This window comes from Arachis duranensis, chromosome 4 (assembly GCF_000817695.3).
Source record: "Arachis duranensis cultivar V14167 chromosome 4, aradu.V14167.gnm2.J7QH, whole genome shotgun sequence".
Classification (NCBI taxonomy): domain Eukaryota; kingdom Viridiplantae; phylum Streptophyta; class Magnoliopsida; order Fabales; family Fabaceae; genus Arachis; species Arachis duranensis.
Genome location: NC_029775.3, coordinates 120,682,808 through 120,705,865, shown reverse-complemented (window position 1 = coordinate 120,705,865; position 23,058 = coordinate 120,682,808). Strand labels below are relative to the sequence as shown.

The 23,058-nt window shown below is 35.0% G+C and overlaps 4 protein-coding genes and 1 pseudogene across 5 annotated transcripts; 4 read left to right on the top strand and 1 right to left on the bottom strand.

Annotated features, from left to right (window-relative positions):
• Positions 1 to 745: 745 nt before the first annotated feature.
• Positions 746 to 2,614, bottom strand: LOC107486940 (heat shock cognate 70 kDa protein-like). Of its 2 annotated transcripts, XM_016107520.3 has the most exons (2): positions 1,409 to 2,614; positions 746 to 1,024 (listed from the first exon to the last, which is right to left on the bottom strand). In XM_016107520.3, the coding sequence occupies exons 1-2, from the start codon at positions 2,612 to 2,614 to the stop codon at positions 746 to 748; spliced, it is 1,485 nt and encodes a 494-aa protein (XP_015963006.1). The 2 variants fall into 2 exon arrangements, with proteins under 2 accessions (XP_015963006.1, XP_015963005.1); XM_016107519.3 differs by having other exon boundaries at positions 746 to 2,614.
• Positions 2,615 to 3,065: 451 nt separating this feature from the next.
• LOC107486818 (heat shock cognate 70 kDa protein-like) lies at positions 3,066 to 5,307 on the top strand. Its single transcript, XM_016107385.3, has 2 exons — positions 3,066 to 3,285; positions 3,629 to 5,307. The coding sequence occupies exons 1-2, from the start codon at positions 3,066 to 3,068 to the stop codon at positions 5,305 to 5,307; spliced, it is 1,899 nt and encodes a 632-aa protein (XP_015962871.1).
• Positions 5,308 to 6,300: 993 nt separating this feature from the next.
• Positions 6,301 to 8,407, top strand: LOC107486819 (heat shock cognate 70 kDa protein-like). The gene is made up of 2 exons (XM_016107387.2): positions 6,301 to 6,523; positions 6,792 to 8,407. The coding sequence occupies exons 1-2, from the start codon at positions 6,304 to 6,306 to the stop codon at positions 8,405 to 8,407; spliced, it is 1,836 nt and encodes a 611-aa protein (XP_015962873.1). The 5' UTR covers positions 6,301 to 6,303.
• A 3,990-nt stretch (positions 8,408 to 12,397) lies between these two features.
• On the top strand, positions 12,398 to 15,512 carry LOC107486820 (heat shock cognate 70 kDa protein-like; annotated as a pseudogene).
• Positions 15,513 to 16,513: 1,001 nt separating this feature from the next.
• LOC127746730 (heat shock cognate 70 kDa protein-like) lies at positions 16,514 to 22,846 on the top strand. The gene is made up of 7 exons (XM_052260760.1): positions 16,514 to 16,733; positions 16,885 to 17,253; positions 17,329 to 18,512; positions 19,204 to 19,303; positions 19,383 to 19,477; positions 22,407 to 22,481; positions 22,835 to 22,846. The coding sequence occupies exons 1-7, from the start codon at positions 16,514 to 16,516 to the stop codon at positions 22,844 to 22,846; spliced, it is 2,055 nt and encodes a 684-aa protein (XP_052116720.1).
• The last annotated feature ends 212 nt before the right edge of the window (positions 22,847 to 23,058 follow it).

Below are 23,058 nucleotides of genomic sequence, written 5' to 3'. Positions count from 1 at the left end.
GTAATCACTTTTCACCTAATTCCTGTTGTATTTTGGTTATTGTTTGTGTTTCAAATTTAGCCTCAGCTAGACAAAAATTGAGAAACTATAATTGTATGATTAGAGGTAAATTCATTTTAATATAATTTTAATTTATTTATATACAAATATTTATTAACAAAATATTCTTACAAAAAATATAATATTAGAATTTCATTTGACATTAAGAGCATACAAAATTGAAACAAAAAAAAAAAGGCATGGGAACAAGAACTTGAATATCTACATCCATGAAAGGCTAAATTTTTTAGTAAGCGCCCAAAATTGCTTTTTTCATCAATGCATGCTATGTACCTAATTTCTACTTAACACTTAAACCTATTATCTACGGGTAATGCTAGGAAGACAAAAAAAAACAGCCGAAACTTACTTTATTTAGCATTCATTAATTGCCGCGCGACAATTAGTGAATGCTAAATAAGAAAAGTTAGGGCTGTTTTTGGCTAATATTTTTTGGTTACCGAACTTTTCCGTTAAGTAAATACCAATATAAATAAAGGCATTACATACTTCAGAAGCAGCTTCAGCATGCAGAAAACATTACTTGATCCACACCTTATACATCTTAACAATCACAGTTAAAAGCAAAAAAGAAATGAACTTCATCAGCATGTAGAAAACATAAGGAGGCTAAAATAGATGCATGCAAAACATTTTTGTCTCCAATTCTTATTACTTGATCCACATCTTATAATCTTAACAATCACTATATTATTGGATCAAAAATGCTCCTTAGCTTATGAAGACAGTTCTCAAAATCAGCAGTTTCAACATTCTGCTGGTTACCATCAAGAAGCTCTCTACCCTCTCCAATTGCAGCCTCTATATTCTTCTTCTGTGATGATTTAATCTTGGAACTAACCTTAGCATCTTCCATAAAAGCACTCATCTTGTACACATATTCCTCCAAAGCAATCTTAGCCTCAACCTTTTCCTTAAACTTTTCATCATCATCCTTATACATCTCAGCTTCTTGAATCATTCTCTTGATTTCTTGTGCTGTAAGTCTCCCTTTCTCATTCACTATAGTAATCTCTTTCTTCTTCCCTGTCTTTGATTCCTCAGCATACACTTTTAGAACACCATTCTCATCCAAATCAAAGCACACTTTTATAGGGTGGCGTCGCGGCGAAGGATTAAGATCAGATAAACAAAACAATCCCAGCAAGTTGTTGTCACTAGCCCTTGTTCTCTCCCCTTCATAAACAGCTATCTTCGCCATCGATTGGTTATCTTCGAAAGTACCAAAGAGTTTTTCATGCTTAGTAGGAATCATAGAATTTCTTGGAATCAATACACACATTATGTCTCCTTTTAAAGAAATCCCTAGAGACAGAGGAGTAACATCTAACAGAACCAAATCCGGAGCAATGCTTAAGTTTTCAGCCAATAAAGCAGCTTGAACTGCAGCACCATAAGCAATTGCTTCATCCGGGTTAATGCTCTTGCAAAGATCTTTTCCTAGAAAGAACTCTTGCAAAAGATTCTGCAGTTTAGGAATCCTTGAAGATCCACCAACAAGAACAACATCATGAACACTGTTCTTGTCTACTTTAGCATCAGCAAGACACTTCTCAACAGTGTCCATACACTTCACAAATAGGTCCTTGTTGAGTTCCTCAAACTTTGAACGAGTCATCAATGAGCAAAAATCAATGCCTTGGAACAAAGAATCAACCTCAATTGTTGTTTCTTTAACAAATGAAAGATTCATTTTAGCCCTCTCACATGCAGTTCTTAACCTCCTAAGAGACCTTGGATTCTCACTAATGTCAACTTTGTTCTTCTTATTGAAGTCTTTCACAAAGAAATCTATCATTCTGTTATCAAAATCTTCCCCTCCGAGATGAGTGTCTCCGGCGGTAGCCTTAACTTCATAGACATCATCTTTAATGGTAACAATAGACACATCAAAAGTACCACCACCAAGATCAAAGACAAAAACATTGCGTTCTTCGAAACAGTTTCCTCTCTTCTGAAGGCCATAGGCAAGAGCTGCAGCAGTAGGTTCATTGATGATCTTCATGACATTGAGGCCGGCAATGGCGCCGGCATCTTGTGTAGCTTTTCGCTGAGAGTCATTGAAATAAGCAGGGACAGTAATAACAGCATTCTTCACAGGTGATTCAAGAAAAGCCTCTGCAATTTCCTTCATCTTTGTTAGGATCATAGATGAGATTTCTTCAGCAGCAAGAAGCTTTTCTTCACCTTTGTATTCAACAGAAATCATGGGCTTGTCATTAACACCAGCTACAACTTTGAATGGCCAGAGATTCAAATCAGCTTGAATAATGGAATCACTGAATTTCCTACCAATCAACCTCTTAGCATCTATATATATTAATGCATTATTACCAAAGATAGTGTTTTTTGGGTTGAATGGTGCCTGATTCTTGGCAGCATCACCAACCAATCTGTGTGAGTCAGTGAAAGCAACACAAGAAGGTGTGGTTCTGTTGCCTTGTTCATTGTGAATGATCTTGGCACCACCGTTTTTATCATCCCATACAGCAACACACGAGTACTTTGTACCAAGATCGATCCCTATGGCATGTCCAACATGTTTTGAGGCCATTCTCTATAGTAATGTGATCTTGGATGGTGTCAAATCTGATTAGAACTAGGAAGTCCAAAATGTGTAGACTTAAATAGTCCAAAAGATCTGAGTTTTAAGTTAATGTATCTTGATGCCATAAAATGAATTAATTAGATTTTTTGGCTGTATTCAAGGTTGTGATGACTGATTTTCATTCATTAATGTTTTGGTTAATTACTGTTTCGTGACTTTACATTTCTCTACAATAATTAATCACATGAATGGGGAACGAACAATTAAGCATGACCCTTGATATTAGTATAATACATAATAATAATTATTATTTCATTTTATGGTTTCAAGGAACATAAATAAACTTTTATTAGTATTAGTATATCATTCTTTCTCTCTCTATATATATGTACACGCTCAGAAGCAGTTCATATTCATTTTTCATTTATACACAGTTTTTCACAAAGAGAATTGAAGTATGGCAACAAAACATAAGGGTCGTGCAATAGGAATCGATCTAGGAACTACATACTCGTGTGTTGCAGCATGGGAAGAGCAAAATGGTCGTGCAGAGATTATTGTGAATGATCAAGGCAACAGAACAACACCTTCTTTCGTTGCCTTCACTGATACTCAAAGGTTGATTGGTGATGCTGCTAAAAATCAAGCTGCTGCCAACCCCACTAACACAATCTTTGGTGACATCTTTAGTTTCATCTAACTCACCTTCATGTTAATTTCATGGGCAAATGGCATAATGTTTTGTATCATACGATGATTTGTAGATATATAGTACAAATCTTTGTACTACTTTTTCTCTCTTTGATTACACCAACAACTAATCCTACTGCCAAACTTAGGTTAGTTAAGTTGAACTTAGTTGTCTTTGTTGTGAAGCGTTTATTGTTAGTTACTACATTCATCTAACAATATTATAGTAGTTTGGTTCCTTACTTAAACTACACTGAACAAAGAAAACATGAAAAATATCACACCTTTCTGTCTTTTAACCTATAATGAAGTTATTTTACTCTTTTGTAGATGCTAAAAGGTTGATTGGCAGAAAATTCAAAGACCCCACAATTGAGAATGATCTTAAGTTGTGGCCTTTTAAGGTTGTATCTGGTGCTGATGACAAACCAATGATTATGGTTACCTACAAAAGAAAAGAAAAGTTTCTTGCTGCTGAAGAAATCTCATCTATGATCCTCACAAAGATGAAGGAGATTGCAGAGGCCTATTTGGAGTCTTCTGTGAACAATGCAGTGATTACAGTCCCTGCCTATTTCAATGACTCGCAGCGAAAAGCCACCAAAGATGCCGGCATCATTGCCGGCCTTAATGTCATCAGAATCATCAATGAACCAACAGCAGCAGCTCTTGCATATGGCCTTCAAAAGAGAGCTAACTGTTCCGAAAAGCGAAATACTTTCGTATTTGATCTTGGTGGTGGTACCTTTGATGTGTCTCTAGTCACAATTGAAGGTGATAACTTTGAAGTTAAGGCCACTGCCGGAGACACTCATCTCGGAGGGGAAGATTTTGATAACAGAATGGTGAGTCACTCGGTACAAGAGTTCCAAAGAAAGAACAAAGTTGACATTACAGGGAATCCCAAATCATTGAGGAGGTTGAGAAACCAATGTGAGAAAGCAAAAAGGATACTTTCACATACTAATGAGACTCTAATTGAGATAGATGCTCTATTTCAAGGCATTGATTTTCGTTTATCTATAACGCGTGTGAAGTTTGAGGAACTCAACAAAGACTTGTTTGAGAAGTGCATGGAGATTTCTCAGAAGTGTCTTGATGATGCCAAGATGGCCAAGAGTGATGTACATGATGTTGTCCTTGTTGGTGGATCTTCAAGGATTCCAAAAGTGCAGAGTTTATTGCAGAATTTCTTTGAGGGAAAGGATCTTTGCAATAGTATCAACCCGGATGAAGCAGTTGCTTATGGTGCTGCAGTTCAAGCTGCATTGTTGAGTGAAGAGTATTGCACTGTCCCAAACTTGGTTCTGCTTGATGTCACTCCTCTGTCTCTTGGCATATCCACAAAAGGAGATTTAATGAGTGTAGTGATCCCCAAGAATACTGTCATTCCTGTAAAGATGGGTGCTGTTTTTGTCACAATTGAAGATAATCAATCCACTGCTTCATTCCCTGTGTATGAAGGAGAAAGGACAAAAGCCAAGGAAAATAATTTGCTTGGTGAGTTTAAGCTCTTGGGGCTTCCACTTGCTCCTCGAGGTCATCCTATCAATGTTAGCTTTGAACTTGATTTTGATGGTATCTTAAAGGTTAGTGCTGAGGATGAAACAACTGGTAACAAGAATGGAATCACCATTACCAATGAGAAAGGAAGACTCTCAAGTGCTGAAATTAAGAGAATGATTGAGGAAGCTGCGTTCTTCAGAGAAGAGGATAAGAAGTTCAAGAAGATGGTTAAAGCAAAGAATGCTTTGGATGAATATATTTACAGGATGGAGAAAGCTATGAAGGATTTTGATGTAAGCTGGAAGGTTTCACCTTCTGAAAAGCAGAGAATCATGGCTGCATTAAGAGAGGGAAAAAGATTACTCAGGAGTGAGGAGCAGCATACTGAAGCTTCTGTGTTTGAGGACTTCATCAAGAAGTTACAGAAGATTTGTCAAGTGATAGTGATCAACACGGTCCGTGAATACAGTGATGAAGACACTGATTCTGATGATTGTTACTAAGAAAGTTTAGATTGATCATGTTACTTTTGTTCTGCTTCTTTCGTGTTGCCTCCTTGATAGTAAAAGGGAAGGTTCTATTTTGTACTTTAGTTAATAGTTTAAGAATCTAAGACATGATATCGTTTAATGAATATGAAATGAAGAGTGCTATACTATTGTGCAGTTCACCAAAACCGTTACTGATCTTATTTTTGTAGCTCAAATATTCCAATTTAAATAAGGATTACCAAGATAATACAGAGAAACAGTACTTTTCTCAGAAATTATATATCATAAATAAAAATTTAAAATTACAAATGAGATTTGTTCTTCAACGGTCTGATCTCAAATTTAATTAAAATTTTATAATACTTTTTATTGTTTATCAACATTGTTATATGAGTTATAAAATTTTATTGGCTTTTCTTTAAGGTAATGTTGTTTCTCTAAAATGAGATCAGTTTTATTTTATCTATCAATTTCAATACAAATTTCAATCATAAATTTGTTTATATTTTGAAAATATCAAAAGTAGAGTTAAATTTTAAAAGTAATTTCTAAAATTGCACTTCTTAAAGTGGTCCATGAAATTAATAGTTACATAAATTTGTCTTTGAAATTGCACTTGGAACCTTATAGTAGTGGCTAATACATGTTTTGTTCAACGCTTGCGATCCAAAAGTTGAGTTGGACTAATTTTATGCTATAAATCTTAAAATGCAATATCAAAGACAAATTTAAATAACTAAAGTACTCTAAAACTTAACTCAGAAGTAGAGTTCCTTTTGTCTTCCATACAGATATTAATGCCTTAATGGGAACGAATAATTAAGCTTGACCCTCGACATTAGTATAATACATTAATAAATTCATTTTATAGTTTCCAGGAACATAAATGAACTTTTATCAGTATATCTTTATCTTTCTCTCTATTTATATATATACACACTCAGAAGCTATTCATATTCATCTTTGGTTAATACACTGCTTCTCAGTTTTCACAAACAAACTTGAAGAATGGCAACAAAACATAAGGGTCGTGCAATAGGAATCGATCTTGGAACTACCTACTCCTGTGTTGCTGCATGGGAAGAACAGAATGGTCGTGCAGAGATTATTGTAAATGATCAAGGCAACAGAACAACACCTTCTTTTGTTGCCTTCACTGATTCTCAAAGATTGATTGGTGATGCTGCTAAAAATCAAGCTGCAGCTAACCCCTCCAACACAGTCTTTGGTAACATCTTTAGTTTCATCTCACTCACCTTCATCACAAATCTTCTTATTACCTTTTTGTCTCTTTGAGACCAACAATTAATCCTACTTCCAAACTTTAAGGTAGTTAAGTTGAACTTAATTGTCTTTGTTTTGAAGCCTATATTGCTAGTTACTAAATTCATCTAACTATATTACAGTAGTTTGGTTCAATAAAGGAAAGAAAACATGAAAAGTATCACAGCTTTCTGTCTTTCAACCTATAATGAAGACATTTTACTTTTTTGTAGATGCTAAAAGGTTGATTGGCAGAAAATTCAAAGACCCCACAATTGAGAATGATCTTAAGTTATGGCCATTCAAGGTTGTATCTGGTGATGATGACAAACCAATGATTATGGTGAACTACAAAGGCAAGGAAAAGTGTCTTGCTGCTGAAGAAATCTCATCTATGATCCTCACAAAGATGAAGGAGATTGCTGAGGCCTATTTGGAGTCTTCTGTGAACAATGCAGTGATTACAGTTCCTGCATACTTCAATGACTCGCAGCGAAAAGCCACCAAGGATGCTGGTGTCATTGCCGGCCTTAATGTGATTAGAATCATCAACGAACCAACTGCTGCAGCTCTTGCATATGGCCTTCAAAAGAGAGACAAATGTTCCGGAAAGCGTAATGTTTTCATATTTGATCTTGGTGGTGGCACCTTTGATGTGTCTCTGGTCACAATAGAAAATGAAGTCTTTGAAGTTAAGGCCACTGCCGGAGACACTCATCTGGGAGGGGAAGATTTTGATAACAGAATGGTGAGTCACTTGGTACAAGAGTTCAAAAGAAAGAACAGAGTTGACATTACTAGGGATCCCAGATCATTGAGGAGGTTGAGAAATGAATGTGAGAAGGCGAAAAGGACACTCTCACATGCTAATGAGACTACTATTGAGATAGATGCTTTGTTTCAAGGCATTGACTTTCGTTTCTCTATAACTCGTGCAAGGTTTGAAGAACTCAACAGGGACTTGTTTGTGAAGTGCATGGAGATTGCTCAGAAGTGTCTTGATGATGCTAAGATGCAGAAAAGAGAGATACATGATGTGGTCCTTGTTGGTGGATCTTCTAGAATCCCAAAAGTGCAGAGTTTATTACACAACTTCCTTGAAGGGAAGGATCTTTGCAAGAGTATCAACCCAGATGAAGCTGTTGCTTATGGTGCTGCAATTCAAGCTGCTTTGCTTAGTGAAAGTTATAGCATTGTGCCAAACATGGTGCTAGTTGATGTCACTCCTTTGTCTCTTGGTATAGCCACTCATGGAGATTTGATGAGTGTAGTGATTCCGAGAAATACTGCCATTCCTGTTAATATGGGTTCTGTATTTGTCACAATTGAAGATTATCAATCTGCTGCTACATTCCCAGTTTATGAAGGTGAAAGGTCAAAAGCTAGTGAAAATAATTTGCTGGGTTTATTTTCGCTTTCGGGGCTTCCTCTTGTTCCTCGAGGCCATCCTATCAATGTTAGCTTTGAACTTGATTTTGATGGTATCTTAAAGGTTAGTGCTAAGGATGAAACAACTGGTAGCAAGAATGGAATCACCATTACCAATGAGAAAGGAAGACTCTCAAGTGCTGAAATTAAGAGAATGATTGAGGAAGCTGCTGTGTTCAAGGAAGAGGATAAGAAGTTCAAGAAAATGATCAAAGCAAAGAATGCTTTGGATTATTATGTTTACAGGATGGAGAAAGCTTTGAAGGATTTTGATGTAAGCTCTATGATTTCACCTTCCGAAAAGCAGAGAATTAAGGCTGCATTGAGAGACGGAAAAAGTTTGATTCAGAATGAGCATCAAACTGAAGCTTCTGTGTTTGAGAACTATCTTAAAAAATTACAGAACATTACCAACCAATAGTGATCAACGAGGTCCATGGATACAGTTATGAAGAAACTTATGATTAGGATTATTATTATTAAGACAGTTTAGGGAAATTTCGCTTTGCATGCACCAATTTCAGCTTGCTCTTTTCATTTTGTTATGCTTCTGTTTTGTGTTGCCTCCTTAATAGTAAAAACTAAAAAGGATTAAGGAGGCTCTAGTGTTTTAGTTAATAGTTTAAGGATTAAGACATGATATTGACTAATGAATATGAAATGAAAATAGTGCTATCCTATTTGTGTATTTCACCAAAATCTCCTTATTTTGCAGCTAATAGATTCCAATTTATCATGATTAAATTTCAATATAAAAACTAGGCTGCAGCTAACCCAACCAACAACACTAACTTCATCTAGTTCTCTTGTTAATCTTGATTAATTTGATGTGATGTTTCCTTTTTATATATATAGAGTTCTACGTTTCTAGTAATCTTAGTGGAAAGTAATTAGTTGAAGTTGCTTGTTTTTTTTTGTTGAAAAGTGGTAGTTAGTTACTACGCTCACCTAACTATATATCACCTTATAACTTTCGAGAGCTAAAATATTTATATAAGGTATTGATGCTTTATTTGAAGGTATTGATTTTCGTTTATCTATATAAAGACTTGTTTGAGAAGTGCATGGAAATTGCTCAGAAATGATTTGATGATGTACATGATGTCCTTAATAGTGATTCAGATTATTGTTACTAAGAAAGTTTAGAAAAATTTCCTTTTGGCATGCATCAACTTCAGCTTGCTCTCTATTTTTGTTATGCCTGTGTTTTATTAATAGTTTAAGCATCAAGAAAGACATGAAAGTGATCAATGAATGTGAGTAATGCTACACTTCACCAAAATCTCTCTCATTCTTATTTTTGTATTTCAAAGATTCCAATATAAATAAGGATTACCAATATAATACATACACAGTACTGTGCTCACGTATAAGAAAAGTAGAAAATGTCAACAAAACATAATTGGAACCGATCCTGGAACTATGCACTGGTGTGGTGTGTTGTTTATCAGCTTATAACTTTCTTCCTTTGTGGTCGAGAGCTCAAATAAGGGTTAATAGTCAAATTAGTCCCTGAAAGATAAGGCATTTTATAAATTCGTTTCTGAAAATTTTTTTTAATCAAATTGGTCTTTCAAAGATTACGAATTAATCATATCTGTCTTTCAGTTACTCCACTCACAATTTTCATCAATGATTGATGTTGCAAAATGTTAACTGATAGCATACATGACACATAACATGTTCAATTAGACGTTAACTAAATATGTTTACGAAAATCTATCAATTTCGTCACCAGGTCATATTAGAAATATGATTTTTGTAGTTGGAGAAAATAACTAAATAATTTTTCATAAACATATTTGGTCAATATCCAATTAGACATATAAGGTATTATATATGGGTGAATTATATGGTAAAGATGTAAGTTTATTGATCTTTCTTTTTACGGGATGAAAGAGAGATTGAAAAAAGTAGGACCCATATTTTGAATAACAATAAAATAATAAAAAATAATTATAAAAAGAATTTATTTTCTCTCTTTATACCACTTCAATCTGTATAGTAGAGTAAACATCAATCTTTGAAGAAAATTGTTAATAGAGTGACTAGAGGAAAAATATGATTAATTCGCAATCTTTAAAGGACCAATTTGATTAAAAAAATCTTTCAACGATGAATTTAAAGAATATCTTATCTTTTAGGGACTAATTTGACTATTAACCAGCTCAAATAACTATGGAACTAAAAAATATTTTAACTTATTCTATAGTATTGTTTATTAATTAAATAAATTTTAATTATCTATTTATTATATTTTATATCGACAGATGTGATTTAAATTTATAATTTTAAAATTTAACATTTTTTTATAGATACCGGGACATACAGCTCAAAATGAAAGAAAACGAAATTGTCCTACAAAAAGCAATTTTAATGAAATATGCATGAAAACTTAAAAAGATACATAAGGAAATAGAAAAGAAAAAATAACATTTCAACTTAGACTTATATTCTTATTATGTCAATCTATTTGGATAAGCATTCACTTTTCGGAACTCATAAAAAATGTTCCAATTGCTTAGCTTAGTGTAACATTTTTTAATATGTAAAACTAATGCTTTTGTAGAGTGCAATTCGATAGTTTTTTGAAAATAGAAACTTATTGCTACTTTAGAATCCATTTTCATGTAAACATTCATATATTCAAAGTTTAAAGATAAATTCAACCCTAATAATATTCTAGAATTCTGCTAAAGTCATTATATAACTGTCTAAATTTGTACTATAACAAGTCCAAAACTTATTTTCATGGTCTCTTAATATACATCTATAAATTGCCTGACTGTCCTTTGTAACAAAAATCATCAGAATTCAGCTTAGTGAAGCAAGGGTTTGGGAGGATTCAATGGATTTATTTTTCAGCAAAGCACCAGCCATTTTTCTTGTCTGAGTTATCTCCTCATGCACTGAGTTATACTATTTAACTAAGTACACAACTAAATCATGGATATTATTTTCATCTACTATATTGTCCTTCTCAAAATATGCTTGTTGCAACGATAACAAAGAGAACATAGAGTGCAAGTAAAACACTAGGGCCAAGGAACGCCATGATAATAGAATTGAGATGATAAGTTCTTTAACAACTAAGAAAAGAAGGGTTGACTAAAGAGCGTATCGGAACTCAATGAAGCAACAGTGTTCTTCCATATATTTTTTGCAATCGCGAAGGAAGTGGAGCAAAGACTTTGAAAAAGAACCACAAATCGGATAAATATCCTTTTAGGTCATGTGTCTGCGAACTCGAATCTCATATGTTAAAAAGGCTTCGTTAGCAACTAGCCAAAGAAGGTGCGCATCCTTTGAAGAATTCAACTTTCTAAATTTTCAAAAATAAATAAGTCTCAAAGTCCTAAGGGACGTTCAAGTAAATAGAGCATGTTGATTTAATGCTAAATTTACCGTTGGAATTAAGAAGCCACGCTACTTGATCATCCCCCAAATTTGCTTATGGAGCTTTCAAGGATGAAAAAACAAGGATTTAGTCTCTCCTAAAACCTCCTCAATTTTACCTAAATCCTAATTGTCATTTTTTTGCATATTCACTAACCATCTCATTTAGCATATCCTTTGATATTTTTGGTTGAACAAAGTTTTTTAATTTATTTACGCTCGAGATTCAATAATCTTTTCAAAATCGAGTGCTATCACCATCACTGAAATTTGGGCTATACTTAAACGATACCTTTCTAAACATTTAAACAAGATTGAAACTTCTTTAGATGGAAATGGTATTCTCTCCACATTTATATTTTTTTCTAATTAGCTTGACCCAAAGAGCATTTCTGTTTTGCACCAAGTTTCATGATACTTTTATGAGATTAGTATTGTTTACTATTTTGACCGGTCTGAATCTCAACCGGTCAAAATTTTTTGACAAACACAACTTCTCTCAACTAATCAAATGGACCTTGCTACCAGTTTCACTGTTGTCTCACACAAAGTTCTTTACACTTGATCAATCTTGTCACATATACTAGTAAAGTAGTAATAGTCTCATTGTTTGCATGAGATAGGAAGAGATAGTTGCTAATATTATTGGACCAAAGTGATCATATAAAGAGAAGTTTTACCTTTTCTAAGTGCTAAGCTGAGATGTCATTCTATTAAAAATGAACTGAAAATTTTTTTTTATACATTCATGTAACAAGAAAATTCCCAAATATTTACCTAAAGTGGATGTCAGTTTCATCTTTAAAAGTTTAAAACTCTACTCAATTCTAACTTTCTCACCAAACATATTAAGATATAAAGTTAGTATTCCATTTTTTATTTATTTCGTCAGAGTAAATTGTTATTTATACTATATATATAAAAGGAAAATATAAAAACAGTATACCGTATACGTGAGCTAAACCGTTCTATTTATTTCTTTTGCGGTTACCTTTGGGTCTAGTCCCGGTCCCATGGAGAAGCTTGCTTAGGAAGGCGAAGCAGCAAACCAGGCCTCGTTTTTCTTCTTCGTCGTTTTTGGTTCTAAACTTCGATATTTGTTGGTTTCTTACTTCCACTCATCTAGCCTTTTGAGTTCTAAGGTATGCGTAACTTTCCAGAACAATGGTATACTCTATACTTTTATCTTCTTTTCATCACAAATGAAAGTTAGCAAATGATGCTTGTTCTTGACACGTTATAATCTCGCTGTCACTTAAATTTCCACTTGCTTCAGTTTGTGATCAGACATGCAGATTAAGTAGAAAGGAGCATGATGAGTTTCCTTCTCATGTACTACTATCCAATCATCCAAAATCGTTCATTTTTAAAACAAGTTTGAAACTTTGCTGCTGTTATCCACAAATACTTGGTGTGCCATGCTCAAGCACTCAAAATTTTTTCAACTGAAATGCAACAAAAAAAAATTGCTAAAAAAAGATGATAAGAGTTTTATGCCGTCACTCTCAAGTCTTAAGCTGTTAGGGCTAGGTTAAAATGTTAGATGCTTTAAGCTTTTAGATGTCGCTCTCAATTTGTTAAGAGTTTTAGCATTTTTCATAAATGAACATTCAAATTTAACATTAATTTACATATTATCTAATCAATTTCTAAATAATTTAGTGCAGGTCAATGCTTAATTGTTTTGTTAATGGGTAATCTTAAGAGTAATTGTAAAGCTTTAAAAGACAATAAACTTTTACATCAATGTATAAGTTTGGTTAGCATACAATGCAAGTATAGTCATAGTCATAAAATACATACTACATAGTAAATAGTTTACTTAGCATAAGAAGAAACAGGAAATAATGTAGTAAGATTCATCATGTAGTTCCTTTTGTCTTCAATACAGATGTTTATGGGAACCAACAATGAAGCTTGACCCTTGATATTATTAATTCATTTATGGTTTCAAGGAACATAAATAAACCCTTTTGTTAGTATATCGTTCTTTCTCTCTCTATATACATATGCACACACACTCAGAAGCTATTCATATTCATATTTCATTTATACACTGCTTTTAATAAAGGGAATTGAAGAATGGCAAAAAAACATAAGGGTCGTGCAATAGGAATCGATCTAGGAACTACATACTCGTGTGTTTCAGCATGGGAAGAGCAAAATGGTCGTGCAGAGATTATTGTGAATGATCAAGGCAACAGAACAACACCTTCTTTCGTTGCCTTCACTGATTCTCAAAGGTTGATTGGTGATGCTGCTAAAAATCAAGCTGCTGCAAATCCGTCTAACACCATCTTTGGTAACATGTTTGATTTGATTTCTTCTTAATAATGTTAATCTGATTCAAAGTGTTTATTAGTTAGTTAGTTACTACATTCATCTAACTATAGTACATTAGTTTGATTTGTTATAGAAAATATGAAAATATCACAAGACATTTTGCTACTTTGTAGATGCTAAAAGGTTGATTGGCAGAAAATACAAAGATCCCACAATTCAGAATGATCTTCACTTATGGCCATTCAAGGTTATACCTGGTGTTGATGACAAACCAATGATTATGGTGAACTACAAAGGCAAGGAAAAGTGCCTTGCTGCTGAAGAAATCTCATCTATGATTCTCACAAAGATGAAGGAGATTGCAGAGGCCTATATGGAGTCTTCTGTGAACAATGTAGTGATTACAGTCCCTGCCTATTTCAATGACTCGCAGCGAAAAGCCACCAAAGATGCTGGCATCATTGCCGGCCTTAATGTCATCAGAATCATCAACGAACCAACAGCTGCGGCTCTTGCATATGGCCTTCAAAAGAGAGCCAACTGTTCCAGAAAGCGCAATGTTTTCATATTTGATCTTGGTGGTGGTACCTTTGATGTGTCTCTAGTCACAATTAAAGGTGATAACATTGAAGTCAAGGCCACTGCTGGAGACACTCATCTCGGAGGGGAAGATTTTGACAACAGAATGGTGAGTCACTTGGTACAACAGTTCAAAAGAAAGAACAGAGTTGACATTACTGGGAATCCCAGAGCACTGAGGAGGTTGAGAAACGAATGCGAGAAAGCAAAAAGGACACTTTCACATACTAATGAGACTACAATTGAGATAGATGCTTTGTTTCAAGGCATTGATTTTCATTTTTCTGTAACTCGTGCAAGGTTTGAGGAACTCAACAGGGACTTGTTTGAGAAGTGCATGGAGATCGCTCAGAAGTGTCTTTATGATGCTAAGATGGAAAAAAGAGAGATACATGATGTGGTCCTTGTTGGTGGATCTTCTAGAATCCCAAAAGTGCAGAGTTTATTACAGAACTTCTTTGAAGGGAAGGATCTTTGCAAGAGTATCAACCCGGATGAAGCCGTAGCTTATGGCGCCGCTGTCCAAGCTGCATTGTTGAGTAAAGACTACAGCATTGTCCCAGCCTTGGTTCTGGTGGATGTAACTCCTCTGTCTCTTGGTATAGAAATAAAAGGAGATTTGATGAGTGTTGTAATTCCTAGGAATACCATCATTCCTTCAAAAAAAAAGTGCTATATATTGTACAGTTAAAGATTATCAATCCGCTGTTTCAATAAATGTGTATGAAGGTGAAAGGACAAAAGCCAGTGACAATAATTTGCTGGGTATGTTTTCGCTTTTGGGCCTTCCTCGTGTTTTTAGAGGCCATCCTTTCAATGTTTACTTTGAACTGGATTTTGATGGTATCTTGAAGGTCCGTGCTAAGGATGAAACAACAGGTAGCAAGAATGGAATCACCATTACTAATGAGAAAGGAAGACTCTCAAGTGCTGAAATTAAGAGAATGATTGAGGAAGCTGCGTCGTTCAGAGAAGAGGATAAGATGTTCAAGAAGATGGTTAACGCAAAGAATGCTTTGGATGAATATATTTACAGGATGGAGAAAGCTATGAAGGATTTTGATGTAAGCTCTAAGGTTTCGGCTTCCGAAAAGCAGAGAATTATGACTGCATTAAGAGAGGGAGAAAGATTGCTTCAGAGTGAGCATCAAACTGAGGCTTCTGTGTTTGAAAACTATCTTAAAAAGTTGCACAACATTTGTCAACCAATATGATCAACAAGGTCCATGGATACAGTGATGATGAAACTTGCAATTTGGATTATTATTACTAAGATAGTTCAGGGAAACTTATGTTTTGCATGCATCAATTTCAGCTTGCTCTTTTTATTTTGTTATGCTTCTGTCTTGTGTTGCCTCCTTAATAGTAAAAGGGAGGGCTCTATCTTGTGTTTTATCTAATTGTTCAAGTATTAAGACCATGATATTGACTAATGAATATGAATGAAAATAGTGCTATCCTATTGTGCACTTAACCAAAACCTCCTTATTTTGCAGCTAATAGATTCCAATATAAATAAGAATCACCAACATATATATATACAGTGCTGTGCTCTTGTGTAACAAAAATAGAAAATACAGTACTATGTTGTTGCATGGAAGCGTGGAACCAATCCTTCATGCGTTGCTTTCACCAAAGCTCAAAGGTTTATTGGTGATTCTGATCAAAACCAGGCTGCAGCTAACCCAACTAACAACACTTCATCTAATTCTCTTGTTAATCTTAATTAATTTGATTTGATTTTGTCAGTTATTTATGTTGAACAGTGGTAGTTAGTTACTGCACTCACCTAGCTATATCAACTTATTCTATAGTGTTTTATATTAACGGTTCTGATTTAAAATTTATAATTTAAAATTTAAAATTCGAATTTAAAATTTAGAGTTCAACATTCCAAATTTAAAAATAAGTAGATATAATAAAATTTGTTGGATGTTCATTTTACTAGGTATGTGAATATATTAAGAGTTTTATGCTGTCACTCTCAAGTCTTAAGCTGTTAGGGCTAGGTTAGAATTTTAGATGCTTTAAGCTTTTAGATGTCACTCTCAATTTGCTATGAGTTTTAGCATTTTTCATAAATGAGCATTCAAGTTTAACATTAATTTACATATTAAATCTATATTATTAATTTATTTTATGGTTTCAAGGAATTTAAATAAACCCTTTTATTAGTATATATTTCTTTTTCTCTATATATGTACACACTCAGAAGCTATTCATATTCATATTTCATTTATACACTGCTTTTGACAGAGAGAATTGAAGAATGGCAAAAAAACATAAGGGTCGTGCAATAGGAATCGATCTAGGAACTACATACTCATGTGTTGCAGCATGGGAAAAGCAAAATGGTCGTGCAGAGATTATTGTCAATGATCAAGGCAACAGAACTACACCTTCTTTCGTTGCCTTCACTGATTCTCACAGGTTCATTGGTGATGCTGCTAAAAATCAAGCTGCTGCCAACCCCTCTAACACCATCTTTGGTAACATGTTTGATTTCATCTCAGTCTCGTTAATAATGTTAATCTGATTCAAAGTGTTAGTTAGTTACTACATTTATCTAACTATAGAACATTGGTTTTGGTTGGTTATAGAAAATATGAAAATATCACAGGAAATTTTACTATTTTGTAGATGCTAAAAGGTTGATTGGCAGAAAATACAAAGATCCCACAATTGAGAATGATCTTAAGTTATGGCCATTCAAGGTTGTATCTGGTGTTGATGACAAACCAATGATTATGGTGAACTACAAAGGCAAGGAAAAGTGTCTTGCTGCTGAAGAAATCTCATCTATGATTCTCACAAAGATGAAGGAGATTGCAGAGGCCTATATGGACTCTTCTGTGAACAATGCAGTGATTACAGTCCCTGCCTATTTCAATGACTCGCAGCGAAAAGCCACCAAAGATGCTGGCATCATTGCCGGCCTTAATGTCATCAGAATCATCAACGAACCAACAGCTGCGGCTCTTGCATATGGCCTTCAAAAGAAAGCCAACTGTTCTGGAAAGCGCAATGTTTTCATATTTGATCTTGGTGGTGGTACCTTTGATGTGTCTCTAGTCACAATTGAAGGTGATAACATTGAAGTTAAGGCCACTGCCGGAGACACTCATCTCGGAGGGGAAGATTTTGATAACAGAATGGTGAGTCACTTGGTACAAGAGTTCAAAAGAAAGAACGGAGTTGACATTACTGGGACTCCCAGAGCACTGAGGAGGTTGAGAAATGAATGCGAGAAAGCGAAAAGGATACTGTCACATACTAATGAGACTACAATTGAGATAGATGCTTTGTTTCAAGGCGTTGATTTTCGGTTTTCTTTAACTCGTGCTTGCTTTGAGGAACTCAACAGGGACTTGTTTGAGAAGTGCATGGAGATTGCTCAGAAGTGTCTTGATGATGCTAAGATGAAGAAAAGCAAGATACATGATGTGGTCCTTGTTGGTGGATCTTCAAGAATCCCAAAAGTGCAGAGTTTATTACAGAACTTCTTTTTAGGGAAGGAGCTTTGCAAGAGTATCAACCCCGATGAAGCCGTCGCTTTTGGCGCCGCTGTCCAAGCTGCATTGTTGAGTGAAGACTACAGCTTTGTCCCACCCTTGGTTCTGGTGGATGTAACTCCTCTGTCTCTTGGTATACAATTAAAAGGAGATTTGATGAGTGTTGTAATTCCTAGGAATACCATCATTCCTGCAAAAAGAAGTGCTGTGTATTTGACAGTTAAAGATTATCAATCCTATGTTACAATAAATGTGTATGAAGGTGAAAGGACAAAAGCCAGTGACAATAATTTGCTTGGTACGTTTCCGCTTTCGGGCCTTCCTCTTGTTTTTAAAGGCCATCCTTTCAATGTTTACTTTGAACTGGATTTTGATGGTATCTTGAAGGTTCGCGCTGTGGATAAAACAACTGGTAGCAAGAATGGAATTACCATTACTAATGAGAAAGGAAGACTCTCAAATGCTGAAATTAATAGAATGGTTAAGGAAGCAGCATTGTTCAAGGAAGAGGATAAGAAGTTCAAGAGGATGGTAAAAGCAAAGAATGCTTTGGACGATTATATTTACAAAATGGAGAAAGCTATGGAGGATTCTGATGTAAGTTCTATGGTTTCGCCTTCCAAAAAGCAGAGAATCATGGCTGCATTCAGTGAGGGAAAAGCTTTGATTCAGAATGAGCATGAAACTGAAGCTTCTGTGTTTGAGAACTATCTTAGAAGTTTACAGAACATTTGTCGACCAATACTGATCAACAAGGTTAATACTTGCTTCAAAATGTTCGGGATATAAAGTGTTTAAGTATTTTTTCAGACTTATTAGTTTATCTTTTTAGAATATTTAATTTAATTTGATATATTTTGATTTTGTTTATTTAGTTACCAAAGTTTGGCTTTATATTTGTGGACTGAGAGTTTTTTTCTATTTTAACTTAATAAAAAGTTATAAATACCTCTTAAATTATTTTTGTTTGGCTTTATGTTCCTAGTAATCTTAGTGGGAAAGTAATTAGTTGAAGTTGCTTGTTTTTTATTGAAAAGTGGTAGTTAGTTACTGCATTCACCTAACTATATCAGCTTATAACTTTGGAGAGCTAAAATATCTATATAAAGAAAGCTATATCAGCTTAACCTATAGTATTGTATTATCATAGTTTAGTTCGTTTGTTGATGACATCAAATGATTTTGTTATATCATATCTCCTTCTTTCAAAGGTGATCATTTAGAATGCAGATATTTTTGTCAGTAACACCACATCCAACTCAAAACTTTGAAGTGTTAAGTTAATGAGTCTCTCATCTTATAAATTCCTCACTCTTCCTTGCTTTCATGAATGTGAGACTAATTTTATACGCTCCTCACACTTGCAACATTAACCGTTAAGAGGTTAATCGGTAGGAAATATAGGGACCCCATTCTTAAGAATGATCTCATGTTGTGGCCATTTAAGGTCATATCTGGTGTTACTGACAAACCAATGATTGTTGTTAAGGGTCAGGAAAAACGTCTTTCTCCTGAAGAAATCTCAGCTATGGTTCTCACAAAGATGCGTGAGATTGCAGAGGCATATCTGGAGTCACCTGTAAAGAATGTTGTGAACTTGTGACTACTGTGCCTGCATATTTCAAGACAGCAGAATATATCACGTCTATGATAGCCAATGCTCTGTAGATGAACAAGTTTACGAGGGTGAGAGGATGAATGCCAGTGATAACAACTTGCTGGTATTCCTCCTGCTCCTCGAGGCCATCCTATTATGGTATGCTTTGATATAGATTCTAATGGCATCCTATTATGTGAGATTTGGCCACATTTTTTTGCGAGAGAAACCGGCACGCTTTTAAAGCGTGGCGATAGAGTTTTATTATTTTGACGTTTTAAAAGCGTAGCCGTTTCCTACAAGCCTTTTGGCACCCTTTAAAAGCGTGGCCAAAAGGTTTTCCCAAAAAAAAATATTTTAAAGAGCCACTCGTAGCATTCAAATTAAAATGTCTGAGTTACTATCTTTCAAAGTTTATCTTTCTTAGCTTCTTCTTCAAAGATCCCTAAGCCTTAATTCCTTCAAACATTAAGTCCCAACTCGTTCAGAAGATAACCCTAAGCCCTCTCTTCATTGTGCCTCACCCTCACCTTAACTATGTGACGACGACACTCCGAAGAGCCCCAGTGCTCCACGAAGTACCACAACACATCGAGAAGAACGTCGCATTGGCCTTTGCCGGCAATCCTCTTCCGGCACCCCTAACCCTCCTTCTGTGGTGACTCTCTTTGGCGATGACTCCCTCCGCTCACTTGTCATTGCAAAACCTCCATCGATGCTCCCTCTGCCACCACTCAATCCCTAACCCCTTCCGCGCTGCTCACTTCCTCGTGCAGGTCGGGGCCCTTCGATTGATGCTTCATTGCTGGTTTTGAGAGCTGGTATGCCCTATTTATTAAACTCTATAATCAAACCAGACAACAAAAGAGAGTTGAAGTTTAATTTAAATAGCAAGTCTCTGTAATCAAACCAGTGCATATGAGTTGGTTGTGTTGTGTTTTCGGATTTGGATAATAAGAATCAAAGGAACATTTTTTTTAACATTGCATCACTGCCAGTATGTTTCTGGGATTGGGATAATAAGAAACGCGCACATTTCTGATGCCAAAATTCTGCATGTGCTTGATAAACCATTATTTTATGATTTATATTATGTTTAATTGAGTGGTTTTATCAAGTCTTCACCCACCTATTCATATGATTTGCATGTATTTACAATTCCTTCCCAAAAATTGTCCATGGTTGAAAACTTGCTTCCTAGAGATCTTTTAATTATGTATTTTTATTCTCCTTTGTACCATTCGATGCCGTGATCCATGTGTTAAGTGTTTCAGGCCTCATAGGGCAGGAATGGCTTAGAGAATTGAGAGGAAGCTTGCAAAAATGGAAGGAGCACAAGAAAACAAGGAGATGACCAGCAAACACTGACACGAGCGCATGGCCCACATGAGCGCGCGAAATGGAGAATTCACAAGCGACGCAAACGCGTGCCTGACGCAATTGCATAGATCGGAGTCTACACAAATGACGCGAACGCGTGGACCACGCAAACGCGTGATAAGGAAAACCGCTGAATAACGCGAACACGTGGACGACGCGTACGCATGACCTGCGCGATTTACAGAAATTACAGAATACAGAATAAAGCGAGGGAACATGCAGAAACTCAGAAGACATCGACACACATTCATTTACATTGATATTATGATAGTTTTAGTTTTAGATCTGAATTTACTACTCCTCTAAGTTTTCTCTACGTTGATAGGACTTTAGTTTATTGCTTTTGCTTTGGATATTGAAGAGCCATTACCTCCGTGGAAGTACTATTCTAGTTTGTTTCTCTATTCTCCTACTCTTTTGGTTATTTATTATTCCTGTTCAGATACTTATGTTACGTTTGGATTTATCAATACAGTTCACTACCTTTTTCCTTTAATCAATTTCCAATTCTTATTTTATTTATGATGTTTTCTTCTACTATTTCTGCAAGCATTTTATTCTTGTCAATGGAGTAGAAATTTCACTTGACATGGGGGTTGATTAAGAGAAGACACTTGAGTTGGAATGTTCAAGTGTTTAGTTAAATTAGACGCTGTTAGCTAATTCCATACCTACTAATGCTAGATCTCTCCAAGGGAGAGGACTAGGAATTGTAGGTGAGAGTTAGTTTAATCACCATACTTTCTCTTACTTAGTAAGGGTTAACCGAGTGAGAACAGCAACCTTTCTACACTACACTTGAGAATATCCCAACAAGGATAGAAATTCCACTTAATTATTCCCCCAGTCAAGGCCTTTCATTTAGAGTATTGATAATTATTCTTAGTTTATTTTTATTACTTTAATCTTTAATCATTTTAATTACTTGTTCTCAAAACTCAAATTTTCTAAAAACCCCTAGTTAATAAAATAGCATTCTTTCCTGCAACTCGTTGGGAGATGACCTGGAACTCATACTCCCAGTATTTTTATTTTTAAAAATTGTGACAACCTCTTTTAAATTGATAAGGCAGATTTTAGCTGGTTAAGAGCTATACGTGCAACGCTGTTCTCTTAATTGAAATCTCTTAATTAGTTAACTTCTGCCACGCATCAGTGCTCACTGTCGCGGCTCTAATTCATGGGCCGGTGCAAGAATCCAAGCAGACCTTAAGGCTTGTGCCTCCCACCATGTCTTCTGTTCAACTGTGATAACGGCTGTTACTACACAAAACACTGTTGGAGTCCAAGTTCTTTTTTTATATATCTTAGTCTTGAATGAATTTAATAGAGATAGAGTCCAATTAAGTTTATGAATTATGTTATACTAAGTCAATATCATATATGATGTCAACAACCTAATAACTGATTATGTTATGAAGTTGAGTGTGAAGTCACTGCACTAACTAATCTTAATTAGACTCTATCTCTATTAGGGTGTTGATTTTAATATTTTTATTTTGGTCAAAACAAAGCATTAAGTTCTCTAGGTTGAAAATGAAGTTTTACCTACCTTTATTTTCATGGATAGTCAATTATAATTCTGATTTTAATAGTAATGTTAATGATTACTTGAGCTTTGCATTCCTTTTGGTGGTTGTCTTCTCATTTCTCATATATGTGACGATTGCCAGGGAGTGGAGATATTGCCTAATGATGTTATCGCTGAGCAATTGAAGTCTGTGCTCTCTTATATGCATGTTGACGTGGTAAGTTGAAATAGCAATCCGTATCTCATGAAATAATATCTAAATACAAGTGCTAGTTATTAATGCGAGGAACTGAAACATGCTCAGTTTTTAGGGAGAGATGATGGCCCTGCATCGTGGTATTGTGAAAATTTTATATATGTATTACCATAAAGTGGAGAAATAGGAAAATATCACTCATTATCATTCCTCTTTACATGTTGTTCTCTTGGATATACCTTGTAGTTTTGCTTCACAATAGTTGCTAACGTATTTTTTTGCTTCAAAGACTCTAATTTGTGGTGGTTTGGGTTGTGGAGTTCCTATTCTTTTCATACTGCATTTTTTAAATGCTATTTGGAAATATTTTGCAGATTGCAGAATAGAAAAGAAAGTGAAAAAAGAGCACTATAAAATTAAGCATATATTCTGAGTTGTTTGCTCATGCTCATGTCTTTTCAAGGTGATTGCTATGGTTAGAAAATTCTATAAAAAAAAAGAGGGGCCTTTATTATGTCAAGCTGTAAGAATAATGAAAGTGTTACATGTTATTTCATATTTATTACATTTAATATTATTCATTTATTTTAGTGTTAAT